Source organism: Meriones unguiculatus, chromosome 10, assembly GCF_030254825.1.
Source record: "Meriones unguiculatus strain TT.TT164.6M chromosome 10, Bangor_MerUng_6.1, whole genome shotgun sequence".
NCBI lineage: Eukaryota > Metazoa > Chordata > Mammalia > Rodentia > Muridae > Meriones > Meriones unguiculatus.
In genome coordinates this window covers 64,927,475-64,948,511 of record NC_083358.1, presented here as the reverse complement: position 1 = coordinate 64,948,511, position 21,037 = coordinate 64,927,475, and the positions used below count along the sequence as shown (strand labels likewise).

Sequence of the window (21,037 nt, the reverse complement as noted above, 5' to 3'; positions counted from 1 at the left end):
GCAGGAGTCTGGCGCCCGGCGGGATGCTGCGCTGCCCCTGGCCGCGGTTGCTTCTGCCCCCAGGTGTCCCTTGTCAGCGCTGGAGCGAGTGAGCGAGCGAACCCTGCGGACTCCACCTTCCGCGCGAGGCGTGGATCTCGCTCCATCCCCGCTTACATAAGGCGGGCGGGCGGGCGAGCGCGCTCCCGCCGTCGCTTTCCCCTCGCGCGGAGTGGGGCCGCGCCCTCCACGCCTCCTCTGCCAGCGCCTCCCAGGACCCCCCCCCCGCTCGCCCCACTCCGGGAGGCGACCGTCGCCGGACCGTCGGCGGGCGAGCGGAAGCTGGGGCGTCTCTCTCGGGCGCACGGGAGCGCCTCGGCCGCTCGCCTCTCCTCCCGCTCCTGCTACCACCCCTCCCCGCCGCCCGTGCGATCCCCCGCGGGCCCGGGGACCCGAGAGCAGCGCCCGCTCGGCTGGCGGTGGAGCTGCGGGAGAGCCGCGGTGGTGGCCGCGCTGCGCCTCCCTGCACCTCCCTATTGGGGGCAGAGCACTCGCAGGCGGGAGACGTCAGTGGCTAGGCGCAGTGGACGAGGGACCTTCAAACTCCTCCTCGGAGGCTCCTCTCCACCCCCTTTGGCCCCTGCCCTTGGAGAAAGTGGAGAGTGGTGCTCTGGGCTGCTGTTATTTCTCAGGACTGCCTGGCGGTGGCCGGATTCAGCCTTCTGCCCGGCGGGGCTTTCTGCTGTTTGTGCGTCTCCTGGTGGCGTTTCCCTTCCCCGCACACCTCTGCCGACGATGAGGAAAGGTCTGAGGGCGACAGCGGCCCGCTGCGGACTGGGACTAGGATACGTGCTGCAGATGCTTGTGTTACCTGCCCTGGCCCTGCTCAGCGCCAGCGGCACCGGCTCGGCCGCTCAAGGTAAGGGGGTCCGCAGGGCGCGGCGGTCACCTCCCTTCGCTTCTGCCTTCCCTCTTTTCATACCTCTCCTTGTCCCTGGGGCGCCTAGCTTCCTCGTCTGCCTGGTTGCCCTCACTGGAAACCACTTTAAATCCCACTTTCCAAACTAGTTAGGAAACCAGGTTTTCAGTCTCCGTTCCGGAGGTGATGGGCAAGGAGGGACACGGGCTGTGGAAGTGTAGCCGCTGCCTCTGCGCCTCTGAGATTCTGGGGTGTCTTTTACACTTTCAGCCACCCCCCCACGCGCACGTTGTTGACTATTGTACACTCGGGGGTTTTCAGAGGCTTTGGGTAGCGTCGGTGTGGTGTGCCATACGCGCGCCCCGGTATGTCTTATGCGCAGAAGCTCCCCGCGGTGTGCATTGCCTAGGCTTGCAGGGTCTTCTTGCATCTCAGCTAAGAAAATCTGTCCATTACCGCCGAGGACCCATAGGCGCCAGTGCCCCTAGACTGCTGCTGGGGCGCTATGGGGATGCTCAATTCGCCCAGAAAGGACAGGCTGCTGGCGTGCCTGCCTCTCCACTAACAGCCCCTCCGTGTCACCCTCCCGCCAGAAGACCCTTGAAAAACTTCAAACCCACAGCTCTGGTGGGAGACTCTAGCTGTGCTAATCAAATGTGCACCCTCCCCGGGGGGGGGGGGGGAAGCGGCGCCGCTAACCAATTCACAACTGACATTTTAACGCATAGAAGCCTTGAAGTAAGTGTGTGGAGCTCTGAGCAAAGCCAGGCTAGGAGGACAGTGGTCCAGAGTTGGGGATGCATAGGGCAGAGGGGAAGCACCCAGACTGAGGGACATCTTGTGGGATCTCTTCTTCCTCATTGAGTTTGGGGTGTGGGGGAGGTGGGGGAGTAGTTGCAACTCCCCGCCTTAGGTCTGTAAAGTGGATAAAAGAGAAAGGCAGAGAAAAAGAACACAAGCTGCCCTTTCTGGAGTCTCTCAGGTCATCTAGGCACATAACCTTTTATCTAAGCCCAGTTCCCACCCGGATCCTTCTCTCGAATGTTTTAAAATGCATTTGTTTATTTATTTTACGTGTATCGCCAGGAGGCAATACTGCTTTGCCTGGAAAGAGAGGCAGCAATTTCCCTTCCCTGTGCGCGACACACACACACACACACACACACACACACACACACACACACACACGTCTGGTTTGTTCCACTCCTTTATGAATTTGGAGAGCTTGAGAGAACAAGCAGTAACCTTCCTGGCTCCTCCAACGATGCTCACAGACTGGCTTATCTCTAATGCAGACTACATTTCTTAAAATCTTAAGGCACCGGTGCAGAGAGGGGGTGATGAAAGTGGAAGGCAGCCAGCCCAGAGGCAGGCCAGTCTGGTGCTTGTGAAGAGGTACATGACTAGCAAGACAGTGCTTATCAGAGATAACTACTTAGGGAGTAAATTTTTCCTGCTACAGTGAGTGGCCACGCTCATGAATCTCCCCTTCCTTTCTAGACAGATGCCTCTCATCCTTCTGAGTCAGCTCTGGTTTTCTTATGTACACCCCAGGAGCACATATGACCATGCTCAAGAGAATCTGTTTTAGAAAGCCTACATTTCTTGAAATTGGTCAGAAGTTCTCAGGACGCTAGCCAGAAATGCTTAGAGGAGGATCTTGGGAAGCCCTAGTGAGCAACCTGATGAACAGTTCTGGAATCGGCTGTGTTGACTCCTGCTGGAATTCCTTGGTGTTATTGGGTGCACAAAGGACTAAGCCACTGGGGGTGAGGGGCAGGTAAGGGATGGTTTGGGAAAAGGGCATGTTAAAGTCCCCCAAGATGCCGAAAGGAGGCAGGATCCCTGTGGAGAGCTTACAACAACCAAATTAAAAAGACTGGGTAGGAGAAGGATCAATAGAGATAATCAAACAGGGGACTATAAGTGGATTAATATTGAAAGAAGGAAGCATAGACTGAAAGGGAAGGAACTGGAGCACTCTGTGCCTCTTGCACTTTTTCTCCATCTACAGCAGACAAGTCAAAGGTTGAGGATTAATGATGATCTTAGAAAAAGAAAAGCAGGTTCAGCAGGGTGTATGTGGGGTTCGGTGTGGTCTTTCTCCATTTACTTTCGTTCAGGGAGAATAACATTTTTTTTTCCTTCAAATCGTGTGGTCTGAGATGCAGGACTCCTACTTCTATCTTTGTTATCCTCCGCGTTCCAGAACACCAGCTCTTTCTGTGTTATCTGTGAGACATCAAAGGAAGTGTAAAGCACAGAAATCTGCTATCAGCTACTGTCCCTGTGGCTGCTACTCATTAGCCAGGCCTGTTTACTACTGACCTGCTGTTAACACTTTTTTCTGAAGTCATTTACTGTAGGATGGTCTGGTGGGCAGGCTCCCATTTTCTCCAGTGTGTCTCCTTTCTCTTCACTTTACACTAGAGCTCCCACACATACCCTAAAGGTGTAGCATTTGCTAGTTCTGATGCCTTAATGACCCCAGTGGACTATTTTTATGAATGGAAGTGCATATGCAATTAGAACAGAGACATTCATTAAGTACTTTACAATGTGAGGAAGGTTTATAATCTGTTGGAGCAGTACTGTGAAAATTAGAAGCTTTTGAAAATATATATCTAGTTGAAAACAGTCTAGGGAGGAAAAAGAACAAAACAAAACAAGACAAAAAAAAAACCAGTGCTTAAGATAGAAGAACAGAAGGGGTATTATTTGTGAGTGAAGGAGTTTTGAAACTGTGGTTTAAAGACAGACAGCAGTCATTTTAAAAGGGTCCTAGGGAAAATCTGTAAGCAGTGGGCAACAACTTTCCCCTCTCTGCCTGTGCTCTCACTGTTTCATTGATGATTGCTGGGAAACCTCCACCCTAGGGGATTTTCAGGGCTCCTGACTTCCAAGAATGAAATATTTGTACTAAGAAAGGCAAGGTGTGTGTGTGTGTGTGTGTGTGTGTGTATGTATATGTATGAAGAATCCCTTACACATCATAATGTCTCTCTTATCTGCCACCAACTAGTGTTATGTGTGCTAACACCTCCAAATTCAGACCAGAAAACTGTTAGAGACTGTTCAGAGTTAATTGTCTTATTGCATAAATTTATAGTGTTTTAAGATATGTAAAACACTTCTTTCCATAGAGGAATAAAAAGTACTTTCATGACTTTATGTGTTACAAGTTGACAGTGGGTTTTGATGACAACCATATTTGATGGCTTTTCTCTCACATATGGCATAATTGGTAGGACAAATTCATGTATGGACACAATGGAGATTTCCAATAAGGGAAAATAGTCAAGTTGGCTTTTGTTAGACAAGTAATTCTGGGCATTCTAACTTATATAATGATTAAGAACCTTCAGAGAACAAACTTTTCAAGCACTGGTTTAAAAAAAATGAGGTGTCATGGCAGAATGTGGTGGCATATACCTGTAAGAGTCCCACTGAAGGAGGCAAAGTATGAGGAATGTAAGTTCAAAGCCAGCCTGTACAACAAAGCCAGACTCTGTCAGTAAAACAAAGAAATCATTACATTATAATAAACATGAGTGTTAAGCAAGGAAGGATCATTTAAAGTATCTATCTTTATACCCTGGAAACAAACCATCCTTAGAATCCACACCAATATCTTTTAAGCAACTCCCCTAAGGAGGAAAGGAAGGCATGAGGGCTGTATGAGGTGAACCCTCTTTGCTTATTTAGTGTTATTGTTGAGACTTAAATATAACTGTCTTGTAATGTGTGCTATATTCTCCTATTAGCATGAGGAGGGAGAGTGTACTCCATTAGGCCCTAACTGCACAGAGCGCTTTTCTGATTTAGGTCAAGGATTTGCTGGAGCAGCAGAGGGAGTCACTTTCAGAAGAAACATTAGCACTAGGGGCTGTAGCCATTTCTGGAAGACCTTGTGGGTTGAAGTTGAGCCTAGAGACTCCAGCCTTGAAGTTTCAGCTTAGATCTTTCACTTGACCTTTGTTTCTGTGGAACTTAAAAACAAATCTGTTCCCATTTCCTGCGCAGGGCACCTTTGAGCTCATTTGACCAGAATGATATTAGTAGTGGCATTGCAGAGCAAACAAGTCCCAGATTGTGTGCTTCTTACTGGAGACTTAGATGTGAATAAACTGTGTTCCACCTCAAGACAGATCTGTCTGCATATTACTTTCTGAAGTATAATAGTGGGCACAGCTATGTTCCTTCTGTCAAGGAGGCCAGGATTCTATCATGAGTGATGGTGATCGTGGGGACAGTTTCAAAATTTCTGTTTTTAGAAGATTAATGATAATGATTGGTCACAAGTGGTAGGAAAGAGACACTTGAGAGTTGAACCAGTCCAGACATATACTCTGATTCATGCTTCCCCACCTCCCATGTGGGCTGTGAACTCATGATCCACCCACCTTGGCCCCCACCCTCATCCAGTTCCTGGATTACAACTGTCTACCACCATGCCCATGTTGGAAGTGGGGTTTTCTTGAAGTTAAGTTTCCATTTCAACAGTATTATATTCAGATGACCCTCCACTTTGGTAGAGGGGCTGAATCTGGGTATCTATACATAGTGTGCTAGACAAGTGAAGCTATGCCATGAAGCTATAGCCCCACCCCTATCTATTACTTAGAGTCAATGACTATTTTGTCTGGCTTTGGGGAGGTACAAGCTAAGAACTGCTAATACTGTGAGTCTGTTGTTTAGTTAGTAGAATGCTTCAGAATTCTCCCAGCATCTCCTAGCCATGTGACCATGCTTAAGTTGTTTAACCTTTCAGTACCTTGGTTTCCGCCCATGTAAACTGAGAAAAATACATACCATATATCATACAAGGGTTGAGTTAGTGTGTGTCAATCAACTAGAGCAATAGGTAGCTCATAGAAAATAATTAGTTCTTGCCTTCCAACTTTGTAAAACTCTGACAGAAAGTGAGAGGAATGCACCAGGATTTAAATTTATTCAAACACTGTTTGAATTTTAATATTTAATTGCTTGTAAATGCAGTGACATATGCAATAAACACTGATATTTCTTCACATGTTGATTCTGACCAACTTTTAAAACAAAACTAAAGTTAAGAAAACAGTTAAGAAAAACAGTTATTTCTCCCACAAAGCTGTCCTTCTGATTTAAATTATTGGCAGTTAACTTCTGCACTTACTCCCAAATCACCTATCTTCTCTCAGTTCCCTCTTCCTCTATTCTCCTCTTTATCTCTCAGTGTTATCGCTGTCTCTGTCTCAATCTTAATCAACAGGTTTTGAACATATGTATGGACTCTCTACTTCAACTACTCGCTGGTGTTAATTATTGCTGGTATTTGTGAAGAAGGACTGCATGAATCTGAAACCTGATACAGAGAGTAGCATTCAGTTCAAGGATGTTTTTAATGGAAACTCAGTGATAGTTTTGTGCTACTTTATTAAGGCACATTTTCAGGAGTAATTTTAAAATGCTACTGTTTTCTTATTCATAATTCTTAAAAAAATATTGTAACCTGTAGTTTAACTTGTTGTGAGAACATTTGTGTTAAAATTTATAGAAGTTTTAATAAAAAAAAGTATTTCGTGCAAATACCTCTGTGAACTCACAGTATCAGAAGTACTGAGTGTGTTTTTCTTCTCTGCTAGTTTTGGATATGTCAAAATGCCTTCTTAAGAAAATCTGAAAGGTATGTTGCAAATAATCACACTCTTTATAAGGAAAACATTAGAAGATATCAAGCTATAATGTGAGAATTTATTGAAAAGTTTTGACTTGCATTTGAAATATGGGCTTTCTCTCATCCTGAGCATTGCTTTCCCCACAGATTTAAACAATGAAGTTTTGAAATATGCAAAAGAATGTCCTTGAAATTAGGCACATAAACATAATTCATCCTTCCCCACATAATGCTAAAATCCTGTGACATCAATTAAACTGAAGTTATAACTTAGAAAGCAAGCTACATGAAAGTGCCTAACACGCAGATATTTGTCCTTACACCAGTATACCTTTTATTAGCAAAGAACAGGAACTCAAAGGTGCTTTGTATTGCAAAGTGAAGCATAACATCTGAAAACCCCAATGTTTGGGGAATATCCTCCTTCAATTAAGCAACATACTGAGTGTTATTTTCCTATGGAAGAGAAATGAGACAAGGTGAGCCTTCCTCATATTGACATGCCTGTTGGAGTTCTTATTTCATATAATAGGGCTAACATCATCCTATTAGCATACAGTATTGATTAATCAAATTTAACTCCAGAGTTACAAGCCTTATTTATTTTAAAATGTTGTGAGTATAGAGGGGTTTACCTTCATTAATCATTGTGTCATGTGGCTCCTGTGGCTAGTTTCATTTCTCAGCAATTATGAGAGCAGTAAAAAGGCCTTGTAAGATGAACACAAACTATCTTTTTGTCCAGATAAAGATGCCAAACAAAAACTCCTTCATTACATTTAACAAGTTTATTGATAAGTGTTAACATTTCACATATTTAGTCAATGTCTTAATTGATTATTTAATTATACACTACTTGAACTTAAATATAATTCATTGTGTTTTATTTTTCCTATGGAAAGGAAAGGCTTATTTAGGAAAGTTGATTTTAAAGTTGATGCATATTTAATTTGTATTTGTAGTCCCCTTATTAACTCAAATATGTCCAGGAAGATAAATGTAGACTTTGTTTCTTCCAGCTCATGAAAACTAATGTGGCTGTAGAAATTATAAAAGTAGCATAAAAGGAATAATATGAAAGTTTAGAAGCATACCCTTTGTGAAGAAAATTTTTCATGTAAAGTTAATTCATAAGATACATTCTCCCAGACAACAGAAGTTTTGTACAATGTGTTAGGCTGCATGATGTAACAACATTTCTAATCATTGGCAAAGAAAAGTCAAGTGTAAGATTAAAATTAGAGGAAGGAGTTTTGGACCATTCTAGTCTCTGTAAAGCTAAAAGTTTGGTACTTGTTCTTAAAGATTCTAAATCATTGTGCTATCTTTTTTGGGATAACAAGAACTGAAAAAGTCCTTTGAACAACTCCTTTGAAAATTAAGCAGATGGTCAATCTCTTTGACAGGAGCTGAAAATGACAGTCAGTGACCATAGGACTGTTTTGTGGGTTTTAAGATATAAGTTATCTGTAATCTAAGCCAAACAACTCCCAAATTATACCCCAACAAAAACACTTGAAGACAGGAAAGACAAGTAATTTCTGGTAACTGGACTTTGAAGATTATGGGTATTTCATATATGTTTACTCTGTTTGGCTTTTGGTCAAAAGAAAAGTGATATGTTTTATCTCCTTTGAGTAAAGACTTTGCAAAATGTACACATTGTGGCCACCCAGTGGAAAGACTCAAGTTTAGCAAGTAGCAATACTGAAATCATTCTAAATAAAACAGTAATTACATTGCCTCTCATTTTCTTTGGCAATCTTCAGCCTTCATTCTGGATCTCTTACAAGATGATGAAGTGAGACTGTAACTTAAAATTGGCTTAAGCACTCTGCACAAGGATGAAGGAAGCTGACACTTGCCCCTCACCCACAGGGCTTTCACCCTGGAAAACAGAAACTCGTTTCGGTGGTTTCTTTCAGGAGTGGAGGGAAGATGGAGGGGGGTTTGTTTCGTTTTGTTTATGATTCATTATTAGTTCTGAAACAGAGACTTAAGATTGATTTCTCCTCATAATATTGAAGACGTTATGACATAAAACTTTTATATTAATCATGTCCTGGTTGTCTTATTCAAGTGACATAGGAAATGGATTTTCAGAGTATTTTCAAAGACTGTGTTTGTTAGGTTATATCTTGATCTTGTGTGTACCTATTTGGGCATGCTGGACTGGGAATTAGATGAGCACTCTGGCAGAGACCCAGCAGTGATCTTTAGGAAATGTGTTACTTAGTCTTGAACTGCCTTGTTAAACATTGCCATAGACAACAATACCCTGTTGTTTCCTAAGGCTCACCTGCTTGGAAGAAATCTGATAGCATTATGTTCAAAATTTATGAGAATTCTTAGGGACAATCGTTCTGAAAAAAAGAATTTGCTAAAGTGGAGCTGACTTAATAGAAGTATAGTGCATTAAGAGAATGTCATCACTGTTTGCTTCTCCAGGTATATTGGCTGAACTAAATGTTTATTTTTATACCACTACTACACATACATATATATCTATGTGTAAGTAATGAAAATGACCACAGTAAAACAGTTATAATTTATTTGCAATAACGTTATTAAGAAAAGTAGAAAGATGGCTGGGGAAGGTGCCAGCTGTATGTGTGCCTCCCCAGTTGCAAAGGGGAGGCAGTTATTTTATTGAATTTATTACGAAGCACATGAAAGACTTACATGTTATTTTCATCAAATTAAATAAGTATAATTTTTCTAGAATGATAATTTCTCACAGAGGTTTTAATGCAATAAATATTTATAAAAATTAGGTAAATGCAGTTTGATAATTTCCTATGAATGTGTATGTTAATAATAGGAGTATGCACTGTGTACGCAGAACACATCTTGATGCTTTAGAAAAAGAACATGTATCTCAAACAGATTCGGCCATATCCCCCCCCAAAAAAATGGAACCTATCAAATATTTTAGTTTTATTTATTAAGCTCATTCATGAAGGTGATTGTAAACTGGTAGTTTTGGTTTAATCACAGGTTTCTTAAAAAATTACAACCCATGTTTCTGCAAAAAGATGTCTTGGGAAATTGCTAAGTTATTTCATTGTGTGGTGTAGAGGCTGTCTCATCTGACAGAGACACATTTACTGTTTCCAAGTGATGTCGCCTTTCCATGACCTATGACAAACAAGTGCAGAACTTCTGTCTTCTTCCCCCCCCCCTTGTCTTATGGTGGACTCTCGTTCACTGACTGGAGTTGAATGTCTATGTTCAGTAGAATATCCACTTCCAAGCATTCAGGGAGAACATGTTTTTGACTTCTCTAAGAGAGTCAGCATTGTTTTGGAATGCCATATGTGAAGTGACCTTATTCATGGGCCCAATGAAGGCAAGGCCAGCTGGGCTCTTCTCTGTTGCTCAGAATCCGGGGATGGTCTATTTCCTTCTTGTAAAAACAGAATTGTGATAAATCTTCTTGGTTTCCCACAGCTGCCATATCAGTGGCATTATTTTCAGTGTTATCACAATAGGCAATGAAACTTTTACTTAAGTGGCCAAAGAAAGTTACCTGTGCCGAAAACATCCAGATTTTCATTTAGGATGTGGCAGTTATATGCTTCTTGCTTACATTAAGTATAATAATAATTATTTATAGACCCATCCAAATGTCACTAGGTAGTGGCTATTAGCATATAGACACTTCCAAATTTTTGGCAATTTTGGACTGCGATTTCTAAAAGCACACAAATTCTAGGATTCTGATAACGATATTGGACACACCATCATGCACCCATCCTCCAGAAATGTACACAGTACAACGTGGAAAACGACAAGGTAAAAATAATTCTTCACAAAGTTTTGTGATTACAAGTCTAAACGTTAATGGGAAAGGTTGCCTGTTTAATGCTGAATTGCAAAGTTAAAAAGAGGATCTTAAAGATAACAGTAGACTCCAGAGTCCTTTGGTTTATTTAGCATTCAGTGACAGTCACTAAATTAGGGAAAGGAATGTTCAAACAACACACTTGAGGAAAAGTGATTTTTATAGAAAGGAACCATTTCTGCTAATAGCCAGTAACTGCACATAACCCCGCTGACATTAAAAGTCCATTAGCTAAGCCCAGTTTAAATACCAGCTGATGCTGCGTCAGCTAAATGTACACTGGCATGTTTTCATAGAATGCAGTAATAGCCGTTCTGTGTTTTTTTTTTCTGAAACTATGTACATTAAGTAAAACAAATGCCATCTGATAGTGGTAGCAGGCTGCTACTAAACAGGCAAAGATTTGTGATGAAACAAAAGTAGCAGTCTATATAACAAGATAATAAGTGGCAATGATGGCCTTAAAAGGGAGGCTTTGAAAGAAATCATCTGGAGTAGTTTAAGCTGACATTATAAAGGAGTTGTTTCCATAGGGGATGGCATTCACATGCGATGCCTTGAGAAGTTCATTTAAAGTGAAGGTTTTTTTTTTTTTCTTTTGCTATTAGCTACAATGTTTATTTTTCAATGTACTTTAAAATTGCAGGGAGCCCATCCATGCAGTTGTGTGTGTGCGTGGGGAGCAGTGTCTGGGAAGGGAACAAGGGAAGCATGGGTATAATTTAATACTCGCTAATATTTATAAAAGACCTCTGGGTTAATGTTTTCAAAGCTTTGTGATATGTCCATGTTACCTGTGATGGAAGTGAAGGCTCAAATGCTCACATCAACCCCCAACACCAGGTTCTTAAACAAACATTTCTCCTATAGAAAAATTTCTAATGGACATTTTAGGCATCTGAAAGGAAAAAAAAAATGGATCCTGTCGATTATTCTAGAATCTGCAAATCTCTTGTAATCATCTGAAAGTATTCTCCCAGCCAGTGTTCTGTAACTGTGAAAGCTCTGTGATGCTGAACAGGGCTGCTCAGTCATCTGATGTGTGAGTGGAGAACCAGGCAGTAATTAATCAGCAGCTGTCATGCTAACACCACTCTCAAGTACTAGGAGACCTCCATACCCACCTCCCCCTTCCTTATTATCAGGCCATTAGCAAAACCCCGCATAAGTCAGGAGGGTGGAGCCCAGGTCTTCACGTGACCCCAATTTCGTGTGCACAGGCTTACTGAGCATCTTCGCACTGTCCCCTTGGATTCTCATCCTGTTTTCTTGCTCTCAGAATTCTGAGTTCTGTTCTCTGACCATAAGTGTCACATCTTCTACTTATTTGTACTTTGAAATTAAGTGAGTATATATTTTTACAGGATAGAAAGCAAATCATTACATGACCCTATAGTTCTTTGAAAAGAATAATAACAAAAATGAAAAAAAAAACTTTACTCTTTAGCCATAGCAGAGATTTCCCTTTTGCATGAATAGATTCTTACACAAACATCTTTTAATAAAATCAAGAAGTCCTCTTTAGTGTCATTAACTGTTTTAATTCATTTCAGGCCACTGCAAATGTTCATTTTGAATGAATTGTGAGCTTACATGGTCGAAGTTTATGTAATTAAATTACTAACCCAAATCCCATTTACTGACATATTATATGAGGGCCTTGGTGAATAATCTTGTCCTTAGTATATAACTTAGACATTAATAACAGATGGTAGTATGCCTTCATCCAATGGAGTGGACTGTTATTTTTAATTTTCAACCTATTTTTAAGACTAAAACATATTTTTAAAATGGCTATTTCCATACATTTTTTCTTTTGCAATGCATGAAATTTAATTCTATTAAGAAATGAAAAGAGGATGTCATTGTACTTAGCTACATAATAAATGTGTACATATACACAAACTTGTATTATAAAATTAAATTATGTTGAAAATATAATAAGATGATCCCAGATTGATTGAAATAGGACAGTTATTCCATTAGTTTAGAACAGTTTTTAGGAAAATAATTCCCTGCTGTGTAATAGACTGTTACTTTCTTGGACAGTTTAAAAAATATGCACCCCTCTTGGTATGAACTACATTTTTTAAAAAATGGAGTAAAAACATTAGCTTTTGAATGCATTTGTTTATGCTTGCAAAGCTTTTCTTAAAATAGCTGATGTCCACTCTGAGATTTATCATGACTGCATTCACATAAATAAATGGCTTTATCTCTTCTTCCCCCCAGCCTCAAATCTCTCCCTCTCTGTTCCCTTCCCCTCCCCCCTCTCCTTCTCTCTCCATTTTCCTTCCCTTCCTCTCTCCTTCTGTCTCTAACTTTCTTTCCTTGACTGCCAGGAAATTAAAAATACACTGTTTGCCTGTCTGTGTACACCTGTGAGTGTGTGCCTGCGTCTGTATGTTTGGATCTGATGATCTTCTAATTGAAGAAATCTGTAAAATAAATCAAAATTTATTTTAAAAATCATTCATATATATGAACAATGGGTATTCTGTGACAACTGGTTCTGCAAATATTGCCAGTCTGTCTGTGAGTCCCTTGGCAAAGATGAGTAAAATGTGTGTTCAACTTTGTGTCTGGCAACTGCATACAAGTATAAAAATCTTCGTTTCACTTCCCGTTGGGAGTAAAAGATAAGAACAATTGTTGTACTGATGTCATAGAACTGTAAGGAGGAATGGGGCTGTGAAAAGTGAAGAACGGAGGACTGTTCTTGGCACTAGAAAGCACTTAACGCACTTTAGCCTTTGTTATTGCTGCTGATATTTCATTCTTATCATAAATGTCTACAATACGGAACAGGTTTCATTTGGCATTGCTAAAATTCTATTACAAGAATGAGAGGACTGTTTTCAGCTGGGATTAACATCAAGAAGAAGAACAGCTTATGAACCAACAAAAGCGTGTTACCGACGATACTTTATTTTTTTTTAAATGACACTTTTTTTAAAACACATACTTTATACCAAATTATAATATTTTTACATTAAAATACTTTGGAGAGTATTTTCTTCATAATGAGTTTAAGAACAAATTTATTTTTATTTTTGGGAGCAGTGTTTGCTATGCCTCTGGAGGCCAGAGGAGAGCATGTGATCCCCTGGAATTGACAGTTGGTTCAGAGTTGCGAGCCATGCTGGAGCTGGGAATCAAACCCTGGTTCTCTGAAAGAAAGAGAAGTACTCAACCATGCAGCCACCGCCCCAGCCCCCCCAAATATATTTTTTTCAATTCCAAGTTCTGAATGTAAAATATAGTCCAACAAAACTAGTATTTGATAACATTAGGTGAAAAACACCCATTTATTCTTTTAAAACTATACATTGCCATGTTTGTAAAAGTGGAGGTTAAAGATTAAGAAAATTTAATTACCAAACTCTGCTTTTTGGCTAATATTTAAACTATTTCTAAAGGAATTGAAACAATTAACCTTCTTCAGTATGTCAAAACTTTTAACATTACAAAGCATTTACTGATCCTAGTATAAAAGCAAAATTTAATTAAACTAAAATTTCCAAGTAAGGCCAGGGTTCTTTATATGTTCAGGGTCCATATTACAATAAAAGCCAAAATGAAAAAAAGAAATTAATTAGATGCCCAGCCTGTTCAATATATGTGCATGTAGAGTGGAAAAAGGATCTGCGCATGTATTAGGACTGGCCTACACTTCATGTAATTAAATATTTTAAATGGATTCGGGGAGTGGCCAGTGGAGCTCTCCAGTTCCCATAGACACCCATGTGCAACTCGTGTTCTGTAAGAATTAAAAAGAACATTTGCAAAGATTATAGTTCTGCCTTAAGAAACTTTTCCGGTGCGTAGTTATAAAAGAAAATTTTATGGTTGGTTTAATAATGACTGTATTTTGAGAAGAATATGGGCAAAGGAGGAATTTCCCAGCTACAAAGAATATTCAGTGTTGTATTTTATGATTCATAGTGACATTGCTAATCCTTTTGTTCTTTTGCTTTGTATCCTTTGAAATGCTTCATTATAATGTTTAAAGAAGAAAAAACTTTTTTTTTTTCAAAATATGTACACTCAATAGAAAGTACATAACCAAAGAGCGCGTCCCAGATTACTGCAGTTCTCGGCCTTTCAGCATCACAGTGAGATAGATGGAGTAAACGAATAAGCAAACAAGGTCCTGTCATTCATCACTTCAGAGTCCCCCCTAGGAGGCAGAGATACGTTTTAGTTCACTTTATACAAACACAAGATTTACTGTCCATTCATTTCCAACCTCCCTCATTCCCTAAGTGCTATCGTAAGGAACAGTCACTTAAAAAACAAAACACAAAGTTCATAGGAACTCGAGAATCAGCGGTGTAGGGTCTTCTCTATGTAATTTTTAAACCTCTTACCTTCATGGGTCTTACTCTGTAAACAGAAGCCAACAGAAGTGACCTGGATTGTTTTTGATGATTGACTGGACATTTTAGTTGAGGTTTAACTTGAAATACACTCAGGCGTTCGACAGCGGTGCATTCCAAAAGGCGCATGTTACCTAAATGTGTTCACGCATATCCATTGCACTGAAGTGGAGTGTGTTTCTCCGCCCCTCCTCGGCCTGCAAAGTGAAGTCAGGTAAGTGTAGTGCCATCCATGGGAACTCTTTCTCTTCGTACCTGCCTGTGTCAAAGTTCTAAATAGTCCTGGCTGGCAGGATTAGTTGTGTTTGTATGTCCTACTGAGATCCTACAAACTTTTCTGAGGGAATAGTCTCCCCACACCAGGATTCATCTTCAGATTATGCACTTGTCATTCTGCTATCTCCCTAACAGGACAGCCCTCCCCCACTCCTTTGCAAGCCACTTGCTTAGAACCAGTCTTCTCTTTGACTCCATCCCTGGACATTCATTTCTCATGCTCTATCCCTTCCTCCTGCTACTCCCAATCCCACTGTTCGTTTTTCTTTTTAGTTCACTCATTTTCAAAATGACCTCTCATACCCATCTGGACTGCTATTTTCGTGTTCCCAGCCACGTGCCAGCACAGTGCCTGATCGTCCTGTTGTCTTTAGCACAGGACATAGTATTTGACACAAGAGCAGTATGTGATATCTAAAATTTTAATGGTGCTGAATGAATTTGTGATTTTTGCATAAATATAAGCACAGCTTTTTGTGGCAGTCCACTACGGAAGATCTGGCCTCTCTTTTTCTCCCTCTCTCTCTCCCTCCCTCTCTCTTACCTTGATTTAAGAGCTTCTGGATCAAGTGAGGTGAGTGTTAGTATCTAGATGGAAACCCAAACAGACTGAAGAATGAGCATCCAGCATCCATTAGACACTGACTGTTTTTAGCGGGGATCTCAAATGCCCAGAGAATGAGGGCGGATACCCAGCCAGTAGTAGTACCGGGAAGTGATAGAATGTTTGAGAGAGAGGACATAATTGGAGGAAGTGAGGTTATTACCCAATTACTAGATAATAACCATGGATTACTGGCCATGTGTTATGGGAATTCTCTTTTTTCCTTTTTTCATTCACTCCTCTTTCTGGTCATCATGGGGCAAGCAGGTTTGCCCCACCTATGCATTCCCAATAACTTTATACCCCAATAACTTATGCCCCAAAATAGCAACATGGCCAACTGACCATAGGCTGAAACCTTGGAAACCATAAGTGAAAATAAATTTTTCTTCCTTTATGTTGATTATCTCAGATACTCTTCTGCAGTCATGGAAAGCTAAAAGATTAACCAAAAGGTCAGTTTTCTTTGCCTTAGAGATCCATTCCCATCGGATTTTCTGTCCTACAATTCATGGCTTTGTAGTGAAAAAGAACTTTGCTTCTCTAGTATGTGAAACAAGTAACCCTCAAATAATTATGCACAAGAACTTTGAGCACTGTTGCACTCTCACTGGAGCTGTGGAGGTCTACAAGTCAGAAGTCCTCGAGCGCCAAGGACTTCTCCCAGCTGTTCACTTGTTAATATTGGCAATAAAACCTGTCTTTTTAATATTGAATTGTTGTTGCATTCTTTATTGATCTAGAGGTAATTTCTTACTTTTCTCTCTGGCAGGATGTGAGTATGTGAACTTAGGTGAAGGGCGGCTCTCCTCTGTGAAGAGCTATTGGCCCAGAATCATGAAAGCCAATTCCTGTGCATCATGTGTGGTCATTTTCCTGGAGCTTCTACTGTCTGCAGATATTTCAGTGTGATCACAGCCTATTATTTTTAAGCGGATATTTTGATTTTTTTAGACTACAGAATGGTATAATCCAACAAATCATTATTAAATCAAAAGTTCTTACAGATTCTGGATTATGCTACAATTCTAGCAAAGAGAAAATTCTAACAAGGAGTAGCTCCTTAAACACAGCCCTAACTTGCCCTGGATAATTACCATGGAGATCTACTTAGGGATTTTTAACTGGTGTTGTTTGTAATCAGGCAGTCTGAAGCTTGCCTTGGCATAGAGCAAGGGAAATGGTAGGGAGACAGACCTGTAATTACCAACAGCAGGTGCCCATAATGGAATGCCACAGAGATGGTCAAACAGGCAAACGCTACTTCAGCAAAGACAATTTACAATTTAGGCTCAAAGACATTTGAAGTAAAAAAAAAAAAAAAAAAAAAGGCTTGAGAGCAGTATTAAATGGGTACTTCTGTGTAGACAAAAAAAAAAATGTAATAAACTCTTTAATGGAAGTTAACCTCTTCCCCGATACACCTAAATGTTCTGAAGAGAAGATGTTTAAAGCAGAGATGAATAGCCAGCTGGTTTTAGAGAAGGAGTGATTTAACATCAAATTTTTTTTTGGTTCTTAAAATGTTTATTTGTGATTTAAAAATGTTTTGATCTGTGTGTTATTAAAGGCCATCTGAAAAAATTGAGTGGAAATTAGTTTCCTTTTACAGAGTAATTTTCATGACTTCAAAGACACCAACTCTAGGTTTCATGACCACGTATAGCCTAAATCTTTTCTCAGTTTCACCCTACTGTGCTAACATTTTTTTTTGCTTTTTCTAAAACAAAGAAACATCATTAGAGGTGCTTAAATGCATAATAAGTCATAGGATAATGTACATTAACAAATCATGTAATTAACATTCAGAAAGGAATGTCACTTTGGTAGGACCTCCTTTAAAAGAATTGTGCTTGGGGGGGTTATTTTGTTACAGCAGTATAGTTCATTGTTTCAAAATAGAATCTATGGTAATGGCTTCAGTGCTGTTTTATGTTGCTTGCAGGATTGTATCTTGTTGGGATATCTGTTGAGCTAAAATTTTCTCTCTAAAGTCGTGTATGACTTTCCACTATAAAGAGGAAAGAAATTTTGTATGGAGTATATATATATATTTTTTACCTCCCTCTTGCCTCTCCCTCACCACTCCCCTTTTCTCTCTCTTTTTTATTTATTTCCACAATTTATTCATTATACATCTCAATTGGAGCCCCCTCCCTTAGCTCCTCCCAGACCCATCCTCTCCCCTTTCTTCCTTCTTACCCAGAATCTGGAAACAACATAGTTGTCCCTCAATGGAGGAATAGGCACATAAATTGTGGTACATTTACACAGTGAAATACTACTCAGCTATTAAAAACAAGGAAATCATGAAATTTACAGGCACATGGATGGAAATAGAAAAGATCCTCCTAGTTGAGGTAATACAGAAACAGAAAGACAGGCATGGTACACGTTCACTCATAAGCAGATATTAGCCATATAATATAGAATTGCCATACTAAAATCTACAGATCTAAAGAAGCTAAACACTAAGGAGGATGCTTAAATCTCATTCAGAATGGAGAGACACCAGAGGCGGTAGAAGAGAGAAAACAGGATGGGAGTCTACTATAGAGGGTCCTCTGAAAGACTTCATTCAATAGGGGATCAAAGCAGACACTGAGACTCACAGCCAAACTTTGGGCAGAGTGCAGGGTGTCTTACCGAAGAAGAAGGAGAGAGAAGGACAAGCAGGGGACAGGAGTTCCGCAAGGAGACCAACAAAGCTAAAAAATTTTAGCCCAGGGGGTTCTGCTGAGACTTAAGTACCAACCAAGGACTATGCATGGAGAAGACCTAGATGCCCTGCTCAGGTGTGGCCAATTGGCAGCTCTGTCTCCATGTGGGTTTCCCAAGTAAGGGGAGCAGGGGCTGCCTCTGTCATGAATTGGTTGCCTGTTCTTTGAACACTTGCCCCTGGCAATGCAACCTTACCAGGCCACAGAGGAAGAGGATCCAGGCAATCCTGATGAGACATAATAAGCTATGGGCAGATGGCAAAGAGGAGAACTCCCCCTTTTCTCTCTTTTCTCCTTCCTTTTCCCTCTCCCCGCTTTTGTACCCCTTCCAAATAAGGGTATGCTTTGGTCCTTTTTGTGCTCTGGGAAATTTGGGAAACAGGAGAAAATCGCACTGACAATGAGTCTGTTTAACTCCATTCTCACATGTGCCCAGCACATACTTAGGGGGGATTTGTCTTGCTGCCTGATGCAGACTTTATATTTATCACTATGAAAACAACTGGGGAATCCAGGCCTTCACTACATTGCCAGGCATACCTCCAGCTCCCTCAGTAGTTTTATGTCAAGATCTTGTCCTACTTAAAAGGAAGATGGAGAATTTATTCTGGAAATTTGCCAGGACAGACCAGCCCTTAAAAAAATGTGAAGGATAAAGATCTCTGTAGCTAAGTTAAAATAAACTTTTCACAGCTGACAAAAGTCATGTGTAGGATAACTCAACCTAAAAAAATATACACCTTCATTGCTTGATGTCTCAGTTTTGTTCAAAGCAAATACCAAATTTGGAAGAGATTCAAGAATTATCTAAAAGAAGGTAGATACAAAATGAGAGGAAATAATGATTTTGTGATGTGTAAATTATCCGTGTATGTTCACTTATTTGAGTTACTTTTGCTCCGGATTGTTGAGTGTTAGACTATGCCTGACTTCAAAGCAGTGGTCATTATGGAGCCCAATGTGTAGTTCGGTAGCTGCCTGGAGACTTGCTAGCTGAAATTCAAGCTTCTCTAAGGATTAAGTCGTGACTAGGTGTCAGCCTTGCTGGTCATGCTGTCTCCAGGTATTTTAACATGTTATATGTCTTTCAGACTCTGATGATTCAGTTTGTATTTACTTATGGAAGAAAGAAAAAAAAAGTGTAATGTAACTAAAGGTAATTTACTTAAGGAAGTATTACTCTTTTGTCTAATAGAGATAAATGAGAAGAGAATGTATGTGTGTGTGTTGTGCATGTTCATATGTGGCACTATGTGTACATGTGTGCTCATGCATGTGGAGATTAGAGGAAAAACCCAGGAGCATTTCCTGTGAAGCTATCTACCATGCTTTATTTTGAGACATAGTTTTGTCAATATTGTGGGAGTTAAGCTGGCCCGCTACTGAATCCTAGGGATCCAGCCGGCTGCTGCCTAGAGCAAGACAGTGTGACAAGCACACCTGCTTTTATTACGTAGCTCCTGGGGATGAAGTCAGGTCCTCATACTCCCCCAGGCAAGGACTTTACCAACCGGGCTATTTTCACTCAACATGCACTCCTTGCCTTTAAGAAACTTCAAATCTTGTTAGGGAGATTAAAAATTCCAGAAAGGTCTGTTAAGTTGTGAAACGATAGGTTGAGATGGCAGTAATAAAAAGTAGTTGAGCAGCAGAGATCAGAGTGCTGGAGCTTCCTGCTGAGGGAAAGCTGACAGCAGCACCACTCTGACTGAGGAAGGAGAGGTCCTGGTGGAGCTGCCCATCGCTGTGACCTGTGTCTATGTCATTTCATTTTCTTCCCCTTCCAGTTTTGAGAGCACCCTGGCCCAGGCTTCTCTTTTTAATGCTTCATTATCAACACTGAAGGATTACAGAGATGCACTCTCTGATTTCCAGAGCCTCTTTCTGCCTTATTCTCCCGGGTGCTGCATTCCATTTTGGAGTGCAAAATGAGCCTCCAATCCAAATTTAGCTGTTTTATTACATACTCTATAGCTAAGCCACGTAGCCCAGACGTGACCACATCCTCAGCAACAGGGTTTGAGTTTGTCGAGTAGTTCAGGTTGTTTGTCTCCTTTTAAATACAGTTTTACTTTTTTTTTTTTAATTACGTGTTTGGATTTAGAGTGATGGTCCCTTTGGTACTCAAATGTTTATGAAATGATGTAAATCCTGGACAGGATGATGAGGCAGTTATTTCTCCATCCCTTTAAAGGTTACATGGGCGGGGGGGCTAGGGTATGAAACTCCATGGGTGGGAAAACTGATGAGTTAAACAGAACTACTTTGAAGACAGTTGTGCAAATTTCTGTATTTCTTCATGGATCGCTAAATTAAAAGGACAAGAGGGATTTATATGATCAAACCTGAAACTTTATTTTGAATTCAAAACATAAGATTATTGGTGTCCAATATTTTACAAAATAAGTTTTTAAATGTAGACAGATGGCTAAGAGATGATCAGTTTTAGAGTGACCTGCAGTATTTTTATTGTTGGCGGTGATGTCTTCGTGGTAGCCCTTCCTTGGCCGAGCGAGCATCTTTTAGCTGTCCTCTGCTAGGATTGCTAGAGTAAACAGTGGCTAGGATGCCAGTGAAAGATTCCAAGGCTCTGGTATTTTCTAGATTTAGAAAAGTGGGTGTGAAAAACAAGAATGTAGGAAAATGTGAGTGAAGTGTGT

At 40.5% G+C, this 21,037-nt stretch overlaps 1 protein-coding gene across 4 annotated transcripts in view; it reads left to right on the top strand.

Annotated features, from left to right (window-relative positions):
* Positions 1–5: 5 nt before the first annotated feature.
* The window catches only part of Unc5c (unc-5 netrin receptor C), a 355,465-nt gene continuing 334,433 nt past the window's right edge, over positions 6–21,037 (top strand). For all 4 annotated transcript variants that reach the window (XM_060392629.1, XM_060392628.1, XM_060392626.1 and 1 more), the window contains exon 1: positions 6–898. In XM_060392629.1, the coding sequence (XP_060248612.1) occupies positions 775–898 (124 nt within the window). In that variant the 5' untranslated portion in view covers positions 6–774. The remainder of the gene's footprint in view (positions 899–21,037) is intronic.